This window comes from Ruditapes philippinarum, unplaced genomic scaffold, assembly GCF_026571515.1.
Source record: "Ruditapes philippinarum isolate M1 unplaced genomic scaffold, ASM2657151v2 ctg435_1_1_1_1, whole genome shotgun sequence".
Lineage (NCBI taxonomy): Eukaryota > Metazoa > Mollusca > Bivalvia > Venerida > Veneridae > Ruditapes > Ruditapes philippinarum.
Window position 1 is genome coordinate 39,467 of NW_026857059.1, and position 17,651 is coordinate 57,117.

At 30.0% G+C, this 17,651-nt stretch overlaps 1 protein-coding gene across 1 annotated transcript in view; it reads right to left on the reverse strand.

Moving 5' to 3' along the window:
• Window positions 1–370: 370 nt before the first annotated feature.
• The window catches only part of LOC132748634 (glutamate receptor ionotropic, NMDA 3A-like), a gene marked incomplete at its 3' end in the record, with an annotated part of 134,743 nt that continues 117,462 nt past the window's right edge, over window positions 371–17,651 (reverse strand). Inside the window, exons 4-6 of the mRNA XM_060738246.1 lie at window positions 4,732–4,859; window positions 1,734–1,884; window positions 371–661 (exon numbers count right to left, since the gene is read on the reverse strand). Coding sequence (XP_060594229.1) covers window positions 371–661; window positions 1,734–1,884; window positions 4,732–4,859 — 570 coding nt within the window. The remainder of the gene's footprint in view (window positions 662–1,733; window positions 1,885–4,731; window positions 4,860–17,651) is intronic.

Genomic DNA, 17,651 nt, shown 5'->3' on the forward strand with positions numbered 1-17,651 from the left:
TACATTATACTTTGATTATACTTAAACTTTCATTATACATATAGATTTGATGTTTTATCTTACCTCTGTTTTCTTTCAATTAATACAATCATTTAACAAAAGGTGACATCAAGTCCATGTATTATGACAAAATGAACAGCTGTTTATCTTTATTTGACATAAAAAGGGACGCCTCCGTTAGTTTTTTTCACATATTTTTCACAGCATACGTAAATGTCGTAATGTAGTTTAGTTTACCATTTCGTACAGTTACAACGTCAACAACATTTTAACATGATGTACATTTTAACATACTGTTACAAGTGTATATGTATGTTAAAATGCTTATATTTGTAGGTTTAAAAACTGTTATAAATAAAAATGTACATACCTGGCTGAAAAACATCACGTGAACGCTTTTCCAAAAACTTAATCCGGGCTTTTTTCTTAATGCTGGCACTACCCATCTGAAGATGGCGTGTTCTAAAAATAGTACTCCTACACCTACAATAATTCCGACACATAACATAACAAAACTTCCGGCATGATGCTGCACTTCTAGCCGTGAATCTTCCTGTTTTATGCGTTGTTTATAACACTGAGAATCAGCAAAATGTACATCTATAAGATCTTCTATATACCCACTCTCGTGGTAGTTCTGAATCTTCTTTGACAATGGCATCTTTTAAAATAAAAAATAAATCATTAAAGCTTATTATTGATTATTATGTGATTACTAGATAAATAATCGAATATATGTGTTACATATGTAGACTGTCAATTATTAATATCGTTAATTCATAGTCAAAATCGATAAGAGGTACATTTATTTTTCAGGAAGCTTATGGCAAAAGACTACATATTTTGAAGAAAACAATGTGAGAGCGTAGATATCTTTTTTGTTTCTGATCATAACAAATGTTTTTGCCTTGGATATTCTGTATGTTAAGTCATAATACACAAATATTTCACATCAATACGCTAAATCTTTAAACATAAAAAACAACAATACAAAAACTTGTAATGATGATAATCAGTTAAGTTATAATTATATGTGATCTTTATTATTCGTGGTATTAATTCATTTCAAATAATGCTCTATAGATGACATTTTATCAAGATAATGAAAAAGAAATGGAGATATAATTTTATTTTTGTAATGGTTAATAGTTTCGGACAAAGGAAGTAAACTGCATATCATATATACATGTATATATCTAATCCGTTATGGCAGTTAATATTTGTAATAAGATTGAAGGCTGATATTTTTCAGCAAATTCAAACTTGCTTAGCAAAGCTTTGCTGTCCGCACAACATATATTAATTACATAATAAATTAATTTCAGAGAAAAATAAGGAATTTATCATCTGGAATATAAAACAAAAGTCTGAGAGGTTTTCATGACATTATTTCATTATTACACAAACTAAACAATCCACGAACAGCTTGTAATTACGTTTCTTGGGAAAGTGACAAATTTTATAATTCCGGTATAAATCATGTTCCAAAGCGAAATTAATACATTGCGTAATTACATTTCCTAGCCAAGATGTTGCGAGAGAAATAAAAGCAGAGCTCCCAAAAGAGTCGTGAAATATTGTTTCTAGAACCAGCTTTGTTTTTATGGCATAGAAGATTAAACATGTATCACGTAAAAATATTTAAAATCCTGCTTGTATTTCAGCGCATTCGCATTCATCCCTGCGCCCATAAACATAATAGTTGACTTCATGTATTACATTTAAACACTCACCTTGAGAGGAGAGCCTTTTGGTAAACCAATGCCGTAACCGTCCTCTCCAAATGTCTGTGTGAGCAAACGAAGTTTACATTCTGGGTCTAGTTTGGCCCTTGCATAGTCAAGAATAGGATAATCACCCAGGTAAGCATCCAAATTTCTGTGACTGAAACATGGATCAATAAGTATAATATACGAAACAAGATAGGGTTAAATTCTGAACAAGAAATGAAGCATTTTGCTTGTCTTGCCTTATTGTTTGAAAAAGTTATATGATGGTTTATTCTTCAGTTTATAATGTAAGTGTTATATACTCTAGGTGTTGCTTTAGGTGGAGGCATTTTATGTAAAAACTCAATGTTTGCTTTAGGTGAACGTTATATTGTTTGACCATGCGTTGTCTGGGGCGGAAGTTTTATTGTTTAAGACCTTACTGTTTCTTAAGGTGGAAGTGTTATCGTTAAACTGGTGTTGCTGTATTTAGATGCCTTATTGTTTAATATACTTATAATGGTAGTCTTTATGCCATGTACTGCATGGAACCCTGAAAGATATGTCTGTTAAAGAGTTGTTACTAAATATCTTATTTCGAGCATTTTTGTTCTGCTACCATTAATTAATTACCTATCAATCCTAAATACATAACCATCGGCATCTTATCTCTTATTAATATTCATGTATAATGTCGGTAAAATATAAATGTACTTCAGATCGACAGTAATTCTCGCGTTTGGGGCCATAATAAGTTCTACAAATTTGATCCTCAGTCTATATAATAAACGTTCGGTCAAACATGGTAGGACATAAAAATTGGCAATATCCCAATAATAAAGGTAACTCCTTTAGTTTTATGTATTTTATCCAATTATTGATAATAACTACATATTAAGCGATGTATCAGAATAACAAGGAACCCTTTCATGTCTGAAACAACAGATTTAACACAAACTGAATTCTTTTGTTTGCTAATTGCTCCATTAAATATTTTTAATGCCAATACGGTTTTGGACTGCATAGAATAGGAAATTCAGAAAATATATGGCAACGAGAGAGAACTATATCTTAAAAGAATCAACTAATGTAATGCGCTGATAGATGAATCTCCTTCGGGATCATTGATACCAATTTTTAAGTGTTAAAAATTAAGTACCGTTCAAGTCAGTGCTGGGGGGGGGGGTAAGAAATTTTGCACTTTTTCATTTTCCCTTATGTACAGACTCAATCAAAAGGAGTCTGCAATTTTCATGTAATTTTGTTGTGATTAATGCTTCCGACGGATTACACTTTATCCAGATTTTTCTTTAATTGTGAAAGATAAATGTTTCGCATATAGATTTAGAAATATAAAGAACTGAAAGAAGTCTTACAGGTTCGAAACGTATATTCATTCTTAGCAATCGAAACATCGTGGTAATTGTATGAAATACAGACACTCGGTGACAATGTACATTTTCAAGTATTTAATTTAATTTATGTAGTAGATGAAATGACTTTGTTCTTTTGATTGAATTAATTTTAGATATTTTCGATACTTATTAGTTTTGTTTGCTTGTCCTTTAGTTTTTTATTGAAAACGACAGTGCATGCTTCTGTTCATAGACGGCCATATGAAAAGCAAGAATTCCCCCTTCCTCTAGCACCTGTTGGAGCCATGACTCAAAATTTGGATATTAAAATGGTGTTTGTCTTAACTTTAGAAACAGCCGCAGAAAGAAAAATGTCGATCTGTGATTTTATCAAAATCAGAGCATCACAACCTGTTGTTTTTTTATAATGGCAATTCTATGAAGATCATAGATGTATCATTTATATATTGTTTGACATGCTTATCCAGGATATATTTTTTCTGGTTTCAATACATATTTTTTGCCAGTTTAATACAAATGGTAAAGAATTGGAGGTTAGTGCAATATTCATGTACATTTTTACTAATGATGGGAGGATATTTTTTGAAAATGTTTTCTATATTCAGTATTGCTTGGCTTTAAAATAAAATTTTAATAATACCAATTTACATGTGATCAAATAATGTATATCTGGAAAAAGTGATCCCTCGGAAGCATTAAATTCAGCAGAATTACATTGAAAATTGCAGACTCGGTTTGTGAGGGATAATGAAAAATGCAACAACTCTCACGCCCCTAGCACCGGCTTTAGCGGTAAGTTCAGTTTAGTTCTTTACATTACAAAAGAATTAGCTAGCCAGCACTTTAACAGAGTGTGATTTATGTCTTAAACAAACAAACTTTGTTAATATCATATCGTGTATGACTAATAGATGAATAATTATCTGTACACAGTTTAAATAATAAAAAGATAAGATTCTGCATGATAATAATTGGTTCACTTGTATATATAGACAACTCGAGACATTGGCTTAACCTGCCGTTGAACTTGAAAGAATGCTGTAAATACGTATTTAAGGACAAAAAGATGACAGAGCGCACGCTCAGTTCAACAAGTAAACGCCTCCATTAGGGAACATAAAACAAAATTACCGTTTTATTTATAGCTGCATGACTTGTCAAATACTGTGTCTATATAGTATTCTTATGTCTTTTTATGAAACTTTTCTCAGGCATTATCTTTATTAGTTTTTATGACACATCGCTTCCCACTAGGAATTTGCTTATGGGAATCTATTACAGTGGATACATAAATACTACTGCTAAAACAAAGTTTACTTTGAGTGGTGATAAATAAATAAAAAGGAACTTTCCCCTTGCGGCCATGAATGTATTTTATAGAAAATGATATAGCATGTATGTATAAATTGTTGACAAAAGCAAAGGTTAGACAGTGTGTACGAATATATCCCATTTTGTATACTTTGGAACACATAGATAAACTGTACAAAAGGGAAGGAACAGTTCTGATAATTACTTGAATTCAGAAAGTGTTAAAAGACAAAGTTATTAGAACATTATCCTAGTATCTAATAAATCAAACCATGCTTTGTTACTTTCCTATGGAAGTCTTTCTTGTTTTAAAGTCCAAACATGCAAATACTTACATAAGTCTATCGATGGCATTATCAGTAGTGTCTACTTGACGACACTTTGCATGCAGTCTTGGGTTGAGCTGTTTAACGGTGCCCTCTACAGCACTTCCGGGCAAAACACCAACATCTATGTCCAGCAACTGAAACATATAGCAAAAAGAATAAAAACGTTCTTTTAATCTATCAACTAGGCCGTCGTAGAAAGACATGCTTACACAGTGTATGATTTATAAAGCATACTCTTATATATTGTGTAAATTTTTTTGACATATTCTTCTTTTCGTTCTTTTTTGCTTAACATTACTACATTCGATAGGCCAATACCGAAGGCTATTTAAATTGAACGAAATAAAAACTGCTGCTAATGGACTTAATCCAAATAATTCACCAGGAACTGATAACACCTGCAGAATTGTATCAATAATGTTTCTATTGCGTAGGTTCACATCTCCCAGAGTGTCTAAATGAATGTTTTGATAAAAAATATTATCTCATTCACAAAAAAAGCAGTGTAGAGGTTAAATTGGCTAGAAAAATTTAGTGGTAAACAAAGCTTTTAGCGTACGCAAACACTATATAATTATGATGTTGATATATCTTTATTCATACATTGACACAAAATCCGTTATTCAGTATTATTTAAGACGACACAGGTCATAATTGTAGGAGAAATGTCATAACAAACTTGGAGGAATATTCTGCGGTTATATATTTCTGCGGTGATGAAACTGACCGCAGAATACGAAGAAATAAAGTCACCGCAGAAAAAAACACTTATACGGTAATTTGCATTTAAAGAAAAGGGGAAAAAAGGAAACGTTTTTACTCGGATGACTACCTGAAGGATGCATTGTATTTATTTGTACTGTGATGATATATTTAGAAGCATTTAACACCAGAAAGGCGGTGTTTTGCAACAAGAGTTAAAATATTATAATCATAATGCAAAATAATGTTCAGAAACGATTCAGTACGATTTTATTTCTTTTATGCAAGTGACAGAACACTTATAACACGTTAGAGAATACACGGATAAAGCTGTCAAATTTGTCAGTCAGTGATTAAAGGGAACATGATAAAAACAAAATAGATGCAAAAATTCTTATAACAAAGGAATCATCAGTACAATACGAGTATGTTACACATATTAAAATACGACTTATTCATTTTCATCCCTTTTATAAATAAGAATGAAATACGCCAAACGACGAATATCAGATATAAATTGTCTGTTGCACTTCATATTATCCACAAAACCGATTCTAATGTTGAATAACGACCTTTGCTTTACTCGTCTGCAGTTTCATTAATCAAATTTTGAAGCCACAATCGATGTCATCTGAAAATTATATCTTGATTGATCCTAAGTTTAATACCAATGTATTTATTCAAGTAGATTAACGTATTAGATACGACGAAAGAAATGCAAAACCTTAAAGTATTGTGATTTAAAACAGAGAGGGACAATGCCCTTGTATCGTCATTTGATACTAGAGAGATACATTTGACATTTGAGATACATTTCAACATAATTATTATGTTGTGTGTGAAAGACGTGCTCCGTAGGGAAAGACTGGCTTCTATCAGACGTAAGAACTAAGGGGAATTGTAAATTTCATTAAAAATGTCACAGACGTCACCAAGTTTGTTAAATCAATACAAACATATTAATCACTTATGAAAAACTCACCAGTATGTGTTGTTATGGCTATTGTATCGTTTAATGGAACTATTTATAACTGTTTATTAGGAAGCATTGTAAGGTCAGTCTGTCTTCGAAGAGTAGTATATAACATGAAGATGAACATTTTTCTGACTTCTCTTAAACGTATAAAACCCCCGACAAAATAAGTACATTAAGATATGTTTTAAAAAAATTGTGAAAAAAGGAATCCATAAATACACCCAAAACGGCAACATTGCAGATTCGGCTTAATTGAATCTTTATGTCGGACGGTAGTGGTAGTTGCAATCTAGCCCCCTAGCTTTACCTTTTTTTTTTTTATTTTTTTTTTATTTATAAACAAAACTCATGGCCCTTAAGGGCATAAGAGTGAACAATCAACAAAACAAAAAGTAATAATACAAACATGGCATGAAGTAAATAAGTAAATAAGGAAGATGACTTATTGAAATTTCAGCATTATAGCTTTGACAAAAATGGCTAGATTAAATAAAGTATTTCTGTTGTCGCTACACATAAGAGCCTGAAAATTTAAAATACTAGGAAACCTTGAATAATAGTTACTGATATACCTGTGTCTTTCATGATTAAAATAAGTACATTTAAAAATATAATGAAATTCATCACCTATTTCTTGCTGATTACAAAGTGAGCATGTTCTATTTTCTCTTTCAATACCAAAATAGCGACCTTTCTCTATAGGAATATTAGAATTGAGACATATAAATTTACAGAGAGCAATTGCTAAATTTCTTGGTAAACATAGTAAATAATGTTCTAATTTAAATTGAGTTTTATATATTCTATAGTTAAAACACTTAGCAGAATCAAAAACATCACTATTCCATACTTGTAAAAACTGATCACGTAATCGTGATTTTATTACATATTTAAAATTATTAAAATTTGCAACATTCTGAGTTATCCAAAAATCAGAACAACCAATATTATTCAAAGTAGATTTTACTTTCTCGATCCACTGACAATGTAAAATACCCTTCTTTTCATGAAGATTATACATAGTCCGGTACAAAGAAGCACATATTTTATCATTTTTACCATTAACTAATTTACTCCAAAAATTTAACATTCTGCAAGTAATATCATTTTCAATAGGAAATGCACCTAGTTCTCCCAAGACCATAACCGAAGGAGTTGACATCTTAAGTTTAAGTATATATTTATAAAATTTCAATTGAAACTGAGAAATAATAGAATTTTTTTCAGATCCCCACACCTCCGACCCATACAATAATTTTGGCTTAACCATACTATCAAACAACTGTAACTGAATATCAATTGGCAAACACAATTTCTTAATTTTAGTTAAAATACTAAACATAGCCTTCCTCGCTTGATCTGTCAAGTGCTTTTTTGTTTTATTAAATTTACCATTAAATTTGAATATCACACCTAAATAACTAAAATCATCTACCAGAATTCAACATTTAAACATGAAAATGGAGAAGTTCAAATCTAAAAACATACGCAGATGTATCCGTACGGGTTATCATGGAAATTTTAATGTGACACGTTCGTGCCATTTCATGAAAAGCGGCGTATGATCCCCAAGCAAAAGAATGCGACTGCCCTAAACGTGAAAACAAAGGACGGAACTTAAAGATAGAAAGAAAAGACGTCAAAACATAAATTTAAAAAAGCAGCCAAGAATTCCTTATGATGACTATACCCGTATTTAAGTAGGATTATTGGTGCCAGAATATAAGCTTATTAACTGAATAGACGACAAGTATGAATTCGTCATGATGTCAATCCAAGTGTAAATGGTCAGTGTACAGGTAAAACAAATTAATTTTGTATTTTCAACAATTGTGTTCAATTTTGTATTTCACTACAATAATCCATTCGACCAATGGAATTTATTTGATAAATATCGTTCTGAACGTATCGGTATTGCTCAATTCTTAAAAAATGTTGAACAGTCTTTTTATAACTTATGTTGTTATTATATTGTATCAAGTATCAAATATTTGTCAATCATCATTAAATTGATAATCTAACTTATTCAACACAAATTGACAGCGAAAAAATGAACATAGTTCCATTTCAAAATACAATGACAAAAAATAATTATACGAAAAGAATATGTTAGATTTATAATTATATATACGCTAAAATGTTTATGTACTAATTATTTCAGTTTATAATCCAATAAGTTTGTAAAAACATACACGTTCCTAACTCAAACAAGGCGTAATTGTATATTGTTAAAAATGTAAATGTGATAGTGAAAGATTTTTAAAGAGAAGAACCGTGTCTCTGTTGCCATCGATGTGTCTGTTTCCATTGGCAACATTTTGAACACCGCTATCAGATGCAAGAGATGAAAAAGAAAAATGCTCTTTTATCGCCATTACATACGAAGAAACAGAAATTTGACTTTTTTCGTTCAGTTATTCGCTTTGATATAACAAAAGATTGACGAGACATCTTATTGATTTGGTTTTATGTATGAAAAACTTCACATCTCACCATTCATGTATAACATGGCCTCAGGGACGTGCCACGAAATCTTCTATTTAATAAATGAGCCGCGTCACGACAAAACCAACATACTGCGTTTGCGACCAGCATGTATCCAGACCAGCCTGCGCATCCGCGCAGTCTGATCAGGACCCATGGTGTTCGCTATCAGTTTCTCTACTTGTAATAAAGTTGGAAAGCGAACAGCATGGATCCTGATCAGACTGCGCGGATGTGCAGGTTGGTCTGGATCCATGCTGGTCGCAAACCCATTATGTTGGTTTTGTCATGACGTGGCTCAAATGTCCATGACCGTATAATCAATACAATGGTAAGTAAAGTAAATCAACAAATAAATGCTGCGAAATATGGTCTGCTGTAGACAGGATGACACCCACACAGGATATTGAACTGAAATTGAACTGTCACAGGGAGAGAGTGCAGCTTTTCTTTTCGTATCACCGTATGTTCTTCTTTAATAACATACAAACTCATTGTAATAGCATTAGTCTTTGCCCATATTCCAGAATATCTTTAATATTTCTTTAACATTGTCAAGATAAATGCTCAAAGATATGTTCACTTCAAATGAAACTTTACATTTATATACAACTATATGTTTCGTATATGAATTTCGCCCATTTTCTAGAATAAATAAATAATAATAAAAAAATAAATATCATTATGTATAATTGTGTGTCCTGTTTGCATGAAGAATTAAATTTATCACTGAAATGATTAACACAAAAACAAGTTTACATATGTAATGAAGAGTATAAATTCATGAAAATGATTTGAAATGAGAAAATTGATTTAGATTAAGATAATATAACTTCCAAACAAGTTGTCAGCAGTTCAAACCATTAATATGATCGGAAGATGTATTTTTGTAATGAAAAATACCTTTGCTATAAAAATGATATTGCCTAACTGTTAATTATTCATGTGTTAGTATAAGTTACATTTGTTGATTATAATTTGAATTAATTTAATGTTTGATTATATAATATGTGAGATTTCTCAAGATGTTAATAACCATAAATACTATGTTTAATGAAATTCCATTCAATTTAACAACGGCAGCGTCCCGGCATAGACAAACTCGGTTTGATTTATTGTCATATGGTCATCTCACCAATGTTCACACATTTTGTGTCATATTCACTTTATTTCAACTAAATACATACAAAATTTGCATTTGCAAATGACCTTTATATACTCGTACAATCTTTATTATCCAAAATATTAACAATGGTTTTGATATGTCTTCATCTTTTGTTTTAATGAAGCAAACAATTTATCATTACAACTAAATGTCTTTACCGTCTGATTTAGCACCATATTAATTTTATATTTATACGTGAACGATAAATATTCATTTTGTATGTGATGTCAAAATAACTGTCGGGTTATGCTTTCACACTGTTATGTTAAATGGTCTTTTGAAATTTTCTTGTACGAAATGGTTAACAGGTATGTTTCATTTTATTTCTTGAATTATATGGAAAGGATAAAAGCATTTTCAGACATAAAATCGTCAGTACATCATTTGCTTTCTTAGAAAGTATGATCAATTTAGTTATTATCTGCATATCCTTATTCAAGGTTCAAAGATTATTATTTTCTCAACAAATTTTCAATAAACCAAAAAATGCATTTCTTTCTTCTGTGTCTTATCAATTTTATGGGATAAGTAGGATAAAATGGGAAATTTTTCTTGTGTAAAGTTACTGCATTTTGTGTAATAATAATATAACATGCTTTAATGATAACTAATTATAACGCAGGTTAAACTTTAATGTTGTCATCAGCATTGTAATTCTTGTATGTTAAACAAAAGAAGACACAAAAGTCAAAAAGTGTAGTATATATCAAATAGTGTACCAGTTTAGCTTCAAAGAAGGCAAAGAAAGTAAAAAATCGAAACATCGTTGGGAAATATTCTTAAAATCAGAAAAAATTGCTGATCTCATTTGTATTGTGAAAAGTCAACTGCACGTAGATTAAAAAGCACCAACCAACATAAAAATATATATTTATCAACATACTATTTAAGATGCGTGATACTTTGATACTACATTCTACCAAGAAAGCACGATAGCACTGCTTTGAATGTTTGTAATTCTCATATTGACATTAAAAACAGCAATTAAAATAATCTGTTATGCCTTGATATTGTTTTGAACATCAAATTTGTAAACGAGATTGTACATTTGAAAGCCGAGTTCAAGTTATTTGTGACATTCTCCAGCTTTTATCTATTATCTTTGAGGTACAGCAAAAGTATTAGCCGACTAGACTGTGATAATATAGTGTTTTTCTTTAAAGGAGTAGCAATTATAGATGATTGTTTCGCGTTCATATGTTTTATGTGTCTACAGGTCACTCTAATCATTTTGGTACATACAATTTATGCTGCAACAGAGCGAGTATATTTTCATTTGATGCTGAATCGTCTTTTGAAAGTTGCAAATAGTAACTTTTAACAAAATACACTGACATACCCGTATATTTATGTTGATAGTTTCCCTTATGAAAAATTAAAATACATCTTACATTTTTAACGCTGATATATCAGTAATAATAAAATGACCTATTATTCGGATGTTTCACTTTCAATATTCTAACTTATTCATCATTGCTTTTAGTGAAACTCTTAATGACTTATCTGAATGAATGGATTTCCTTTTTCTCTTCCTTGTTTTACGTCATCACATTAAGTTCGTTCTTCTCACAAAAACATTTCATCTTATCTGTCATTTTACCATTGTTTCATTACTCAGTAGATTTTGTCTTCTGCTTTACAAAGCTACAGGCTAATAAGATTGATAAAAGGCGCGAAATTAGGGTCATGAAGATGTACTATGTCAATATGTATGATTGATGTCATTTTTAAGGATATTTCATTACATTATTGACATTGTTATGTTAAGGCTTTGTTCTGGTGGTACAAAAAGGTAAGTGTTTTACAGAAACATGTATATGTCAAGCATGTCTTTTGAATACCATATTGTCTATATAACGTATTATGTACATGCATTTTATGTCAGTAGAATGAACTACGAATGGAAATATAAAATGTCAAAATACATCATATTACAAGCATTTGACTTGTTAACTGTTGATGCAAATTTTAACTTCAAAAGAAAGGAAAACCTGCAAATAGTATTTTAATTTAAAAAATAAATATACTCTTAAAGGTTCGATTTTCCAATTGGCATATAAACATCTGAGAGACAAAATCAGACACGGGTTTGATTGAGTATGATTTATTTTATCTGTAAGAGTGTATATTATCATTTCTTTACAAATACATTGATTAGTAAATTAATTACTTCCTTTTATATCTAGAGTAAACAGAGCTTACATTCAAAGTTGAAAAAAGTATGAATATAATTTTTAGAATAACGAGGCGACAATCGATATTTAAGTGCGTGAATATTTCTTTTGCTAAAACTTTTGAAAGAATTGAGTATAAACCAAGCAGCCGTAAAGACATTGATAATGCTTGTTTATCCTTATTTCTTATTCATTCTTAATACATTTCCAGACCTAAATAATAATTATATTGCAAGGAAAACGCTGCCTGACATTCCTTTTTATGAAACATTTTCATTTTACATGAAATATATAACTATTTAGGGTTATTTTGTTTTATTTTACCAAGCAAATTATTCCAAGCTCAAGCTTAACATATTTTCATTCACTATGCCAATATGTACGTAATAAAAGAAAGCAGACAAATACTTTCTGTTGGTCTAGGTCAAAAGCATTTTGTGAAAGTTAGGCAAATTTTTCAGAGTATTTCAATATTTACTTGAGAAAGTCGCCTCTTCAATTTAGTTTGACATATATCAATATGCAAATTACTTCACGATTAATGTTATCTATGCGTCTGGAAGTTTATATGGAAAACGCACTAGTACTGTTTTTTTTTCTCAAACTGAATCCGAACAAAGGTTGCTTGATTCAATTTGAAATGTGTTATCAAAACTGAGAGAAATTGTAAAATAATTGTCAACAAATTTAAACCGTCTAGACTTTCGTAAATAACATATTTTATCTACTTGCATTTCAACTAAGAAAGATATAAAAATATAGAATATATAAAATGACGTGCAAATACACTGATGTAATTTATACATTTATAACCACTGTAGATATACTTTTAAGGAATAAATATTTAATCACATGACATCACATGAGTTTGTCAATAAGAATTTTACAATAACAGTTTCAATTGTCTATACATTTATACTGTTTTATTTAGTCTATTTGTTACATACATAATTATTATTCTATTTACTTATTTTTCTTCAATTAACATTTTGAGTTATTTATTTATCTATTATCACTAGAACCTTTTTTAAAAAGTTTTATGTACTTAAACTGTAATATATATACATGTAATTGTTAATGAATTATAATTTTAAGTATATTTTTCCTCGATACATCATACAGAACCACGCCTTTTATTTTTTCCAAAAACAAAACAAAACAAAAAACACGAATATATTAAGCCATATAATTAACCCTTAATTTTGTATTCCCGTTCCAAGGTTCATTTCGATTCCATGGCATTAATGTTTTATTATTCCCGTATCAGGCTTTAATTTCAAAACAGAAATCCCAATATGGGCATTACCTTTTTTTATTATTCGATATCTTATGATTGCAGCACGATCGGCTTCTGGAAATTTAACTAATGTTTATTGTAATTCTTTATTTTTCTCAATAAAATTAATCAGTAAAGGTTAACCTAAAACCTAATTCAAATTTAGAAATCAAGATTTTTTTAATTAATACCATAGTATTATTTCCTAAGCAAAAAAGCCTTTTAACAATACTGTTGAAGACGTTTCAATTAAAGATTGCAGGCACGTCTAAAACTATTTGTTTCAATGAAAATGCGTGTTTTGTTTGCGTACCATAATGCTGGTAATTTTAGAAATTGAACGTTTTAAGAACATTTTAGCATGGTTTTTAGTATGACCTGAACTGAACTCAGAATCTTTGGTAAATCTTATTTTTTCTGAGCAAATGCAGCGGGTCTAAATTTGAAAACAAAAATGTTAATTGCTTCATAGTTACTTTGAAGTCAATATTTGCTGTAATAGTGTTATCATAGTATACTTTTCAAAACGATCAAGACACGTGATTACATAAACTTAACATATTATATATTTTAAGAATACACAGGCGTGTCTTTATTTTCAAAAAAATGCTGTGTAAATTTAAAATTCATTTTCAAGTCTTGAAACATAGTTGATATGAGGGATAAAATGTACAGTAAACCACGCCTGGTGTCTCTTGACATTTGTACTGAAAGCGGATAAGTACAAGCATAAATGAGCCGCGTCATGACAAAACCAACATAATGGGTTTGCGACCTGCATGGATCCAGACCAGCCTGCGCATCCGCGCAGTCTGATCAGGATCCATGCTGTTCGCTATCAGTTTCTCTACTTGTAATAGGGTTGGTAAGCGAACAGCATGGATCCTGATCAGACTGCGCGAATGCGCAGGCTGGTCTGGATCCATGCTGGTCGCAAACACACTATGTTGGTTTTGTCGTGACGCGGCTCAAATTACTTTTAATCTTGAATTTAAATTTCCTTAATTTTTAGACATTGGTCATTCAATAACTGTTCATTCTTTTCAAGAAAGACAACTTTTCTCGAAACTTTAAGAAAATGTTGAACTGGTACGAACGGGATCGATCGCATCAATCTAGCAGACTGACAAAATACATCTTCATGAATCTAATTTTGAGTATTTTACCAATCTTATTGTCCTTTAGCTTTGTATGGCAGTAGACAAAATCTATCGAGTTAATGAAACTTTGGCGATCTGACAGATTAGATAAAAATTGTCTGTTTAAGTAAATTGCTAACCGAAATGTCTGAGAACACTGACACACACAAACAGCACGATTGGCTTTTCTAAAAGACATTCTTTTCTAATTAAGATGGATGCAGTTTTTTTATTTCTTGTACATGTTAAAAGAAGTGATCTTTGTACAAAGATCAATCAAGCAATGTCGGTTAACTTTCTTTGATAAGTTGATTTTTTTTTGTTTCAATATCACTGTTTCATGTTATTCAAAGACCATTTCTCTATAATTGTAATAAGAATATTTAGGATTTGCGAAAATTGTAGAAAATCTCTTGCTTTAGGTGTTTATCAAGTTACAAAATAAACAAAAATAAACGATCTATAAATATCTTACAACTATTTTCTATTACAAAAGTTATGTTGATTAAGAAATAATATATCCCCTACCAAACAGTGATTTTGAACAGCAGCATTAAAATGTAAAGATAATATGCTACTATAAATGTATATAATTATACATTTCAGTTGTAAATACAAAATTTAAAAAGAAAAAAATATTGAATTTTCCCTTGCAAAGATATGTGTGCGTCATATTTCTATATTAGAAAACTTTTTAAAATCGTTTTATCTTATAATGTTCGTAGTATATAACCGACACCAAAATTCCACTCAACATATTACTTTTAGATCTATTATCGCATCAGCTGATTTTTGTTTTACAAATAATACTTTCAAGTAGTCAAAGATTTCTCTGATTTTAAAAGCCATAGTTTAATTAGGCAAAAAAGTTTAAAAAGGGCGGAAAATATTTCACTTTATTATAATAGAATAGTTAGACTAAACGATGTCGATACTATTATAAAGATATCGAGTAGTTCTTGTTAGTACATGTAATAAGATAATTCAAAAACGTGATTTACAGGGAAAAAATCATCAAAAATATAAAATGTAAAACAAACAAAAATCAAAATTGAATTTATAAGAGATTTTTGAAAAAAGAAAAATAGTAGTGTTATCAGATATATCTGATTATGAAAAATATAAATATATAAGAGCATTTTTCAATTAACATAATATACATGTATGCATGAGTAACAGTCTTATTCAGAACATGAAAAAAAATTCATCTTTACGCAATAGGATTGCAATATATGTAATTAAAATGAGTCGTAACACACTGGTTAATCGGTAAACTATTAATCAGTGAAATACGGCGTGTCTTTAATTAAAATTCTTGCAGTACAAGCGTGTCTTTACTAAGAATTGAAACAGTAACATATGAGACGGTATAGAGAATAATTCGCTTTTTAAGAAAAACGTGCGTACACTTATTTACGTGCGCACACTTATTTACGTGCGTACACTTATAATATTATTAAGATTATTGTCATATCATTTAATAATTTCACTTATTAGAGTTATGTTATCTATTGCATTGACCTCTGTAACACCGCACTTTGGGATCAAACGCACTTTGGGGTCCGACCCCAAAATGCGTAACGTACTTTGGGGTCCGACCCTATAGTGCGTTACGCACTTTGGGGTCCAATTTCGACCCCAAAGTGCGTTAAACAGGTACATATGCATTTTTTAAACATCAGGCAAACGACCGCACTTTGGGGTCATAGAAAATTAATGTTCATTATGTTTTAAATAATATATTGTAGTCAAAGCCAATGGTAAACAAAAAGTTAAGATATTAAATAGACGCAAAACCTGTGCTCTGACTTATAGTAGAATCAATAGGGATTTAAATGTTTTTGATTAGGAAGTGAAGAACTTTCACCAAATAAATCACTAAATAAAGAATTTGTATCAATTATTAAGCTTAAAATATTTTTTTCTCAAATTTTCTATTTATTTTAAAAATATGTACACCTTTCGTTAACTCTATTGTTTATAGCTAAATGCATTATTTACCGTTTTTTTATTTACACATTTTATAGAAATATGATAGTCTTAGCATAGACAAAGGTATAAATTCTGGATAATCTTAGTAAGACATTTCAGTAAAAATGTGCTGATAATATGTTGAGAGAGCCATTTATTTAGCTAAATGTGACATATAAGGAACTTGACTAAATTTCTTTAATTTTGATGTTCTTCTATATTATCCAAAAAATACACATTGGCAAATTACCTAAACCATCTTTTTAATCTGTTGCTTTTTGGCAATGAGTACAGTTGTAGTGAATTAGTATTTTATATTGCAGTCAAATACTACATTTTTTTGACTACTTTTATGACAAATAATTTCACATTTATCGCTACTTTATTCAGGTAACAAGCATCTTACATTTCTTTGATACCATTTTTTTTAACATTATAAAATTCTTGTTTGCTCTTTCTAAAGAAGTATGTAAGATTTCCCATTAAAAAGCCTCTGGCGAACGGTTGTTATGGAGCTTACAAAAACCCATACGTTTGTTCATAAGCTTAATAATGTATTTGTAAAAATCACTATTTATAGTCTGATCGAAAAACTTGATGTTGCACCAGAACATTGCAATAGAGTATATTTATAGTTCTTTGGAAAAAATATCAACAGCATTTTATTTCATTCCCAACATATTTAAAATGGGGCTCAATATGGCACCAAAAGTTATCAAGTAAATGACTGACAGAACGGGGTATTTTTCGCATTTAGGAATACACAATTTTTGTGCTAGAGTATTTTGAAGGGTGGCATAAAAGTGGCATTTGCATTTTTTTTATCCTTTTTTTTTTGTTTTTTGTACATATTGTTTTTTGTTTGTCGTACAATTTTTTTTTTAGTTTTGAATACATATTTTTTTTTAGTTTTGCATACAAATTTTATTTTAGTTTTGCATACATATTTTATTTTAGTTTTTGTACATATTTTATTTTAGTTTTTTGTACATATTTTATTTTTGTTTTTTCGTACATATTTTTACATGAAGCCATTTGC